This window comes from Tupaia chinensis, unplaced genomic scaffold (genome assembly GCF_000334495.1).
Source record: "Tupaia chinensis unplaced genomic scaffold, TupChi_1.0 Scaffold133025_1, whole genome shotgun sequence".
NCBI lineage: Eukaryota > Metazoa > Chordata > Mammalia > Scandentia > Tupaiidae > Tupaia > Tupaia belangeri.
This window is the reverse complement of record NW_006193309.1, coordinates 1-881: the sequence shown is the minus strand read 5'-3', so window position 1 is coordinate 881 and position 881 is coordinate 1. Positions and strand designations below refer to the sequence as shown.

At 59.0% G+C, this 881-nt stretch overlaps 1 protein-coding gene across 1 annotated transcript; it reads left to right on the top strand.

Annotated features, from left to right (window-relative positions):
- Nucleotides 1–14: 14 nt before the first annotated feature.
- Nucleotides 15–875, top strand: LOC102484411 (cytochrome P450 11B2, mitochondrial-like; the record flags this gene model as incomplete). The annotated part of the gene is made up of 3 exons (XM_006160918.2): nucleotides 15–297; nucleotides 423–626; nucleotides 869–875. Coding segments are annotated over 3 exons (494 nt in total), but the record flags the coding sequence as incomplete, so codon positions are not given.
- Between the last annotated feature and the right edge of the window lie 6 nt (nucleotides 876–881).

Sequence of the window (881 nt, the reverse complement as noted above, 5' to 3'; positions counted from 1 at the left end):
GGGCCCTGATTCTCTGTGGGGAGAAGGGAGATGGGGTGCGGGTTTGGAGGCTGCTGCTCGCTCAGGGAGGCCTGTCAAGCTCTGCTCTGTCCTGCAGGAATGGACCTGAATGGCGCTTCAACAGAACGAGGTTGAACCCAGATGTGCTGTCGCCCAAGGCCTTCCAAAAGTACGTCCCCATGGTGGATACGGTGGCAAGGGACTTCTCAGAGGCCCTGAAGAAGAAGGTACTTCAGAATGCCCGGGGAAGCCTGACCCAGGACGTCCAGCCCAGCATCTTCAACTACATCATAGAAGGTGTGGGTCAGGTGGGAGGCTGGGGCCTCTGTGACTCTGCACAGGCAGGGAAGGGGCCAGGGAGGGCTGGCGAGAGGCAGCTGGAGGCCAGGCCTGTCCTCACTCAGCAGTGCATCCTCCCACAGCCAGCAACCTAACGCTCTTTGGAGAGCGGCTGGGCCTCTTTGACTCTAACCCGAGCTCGGACAGCCTGAACTTCATCCGTGCCATGGACGCCATGTTCAGGTCCACAGTGCAGCTCATGTTCATGCCCAGGAGTCTGTCACGCTGGACAAGCACCAAGGTGTGGAAGGAGCACTTTGAGGCCTGGGACTACATCTTCCACTATGGTGAGTGCCAGGGACCCGGTGGTCACCCACTTTGTGTAGGAATTCAGGCCATTCCTACATGAAAGGGCTCTGGCGTCCTCGTGGTGCAGCCTGGGAGAGCCGGCAGTGGGGCAGGGCTGGCTGGTCCTGAGATCTGGGCGTAGTAGTGAGAAGACATCATGGTTTGCGGGTGAGGTGCATAGGCAGGTAGCAGAGAGCTTCCCAGCTCTAAGGCCTGAGGGCCATTCTTCTTCCTGCTGCAGCTGGAAAGTGTAT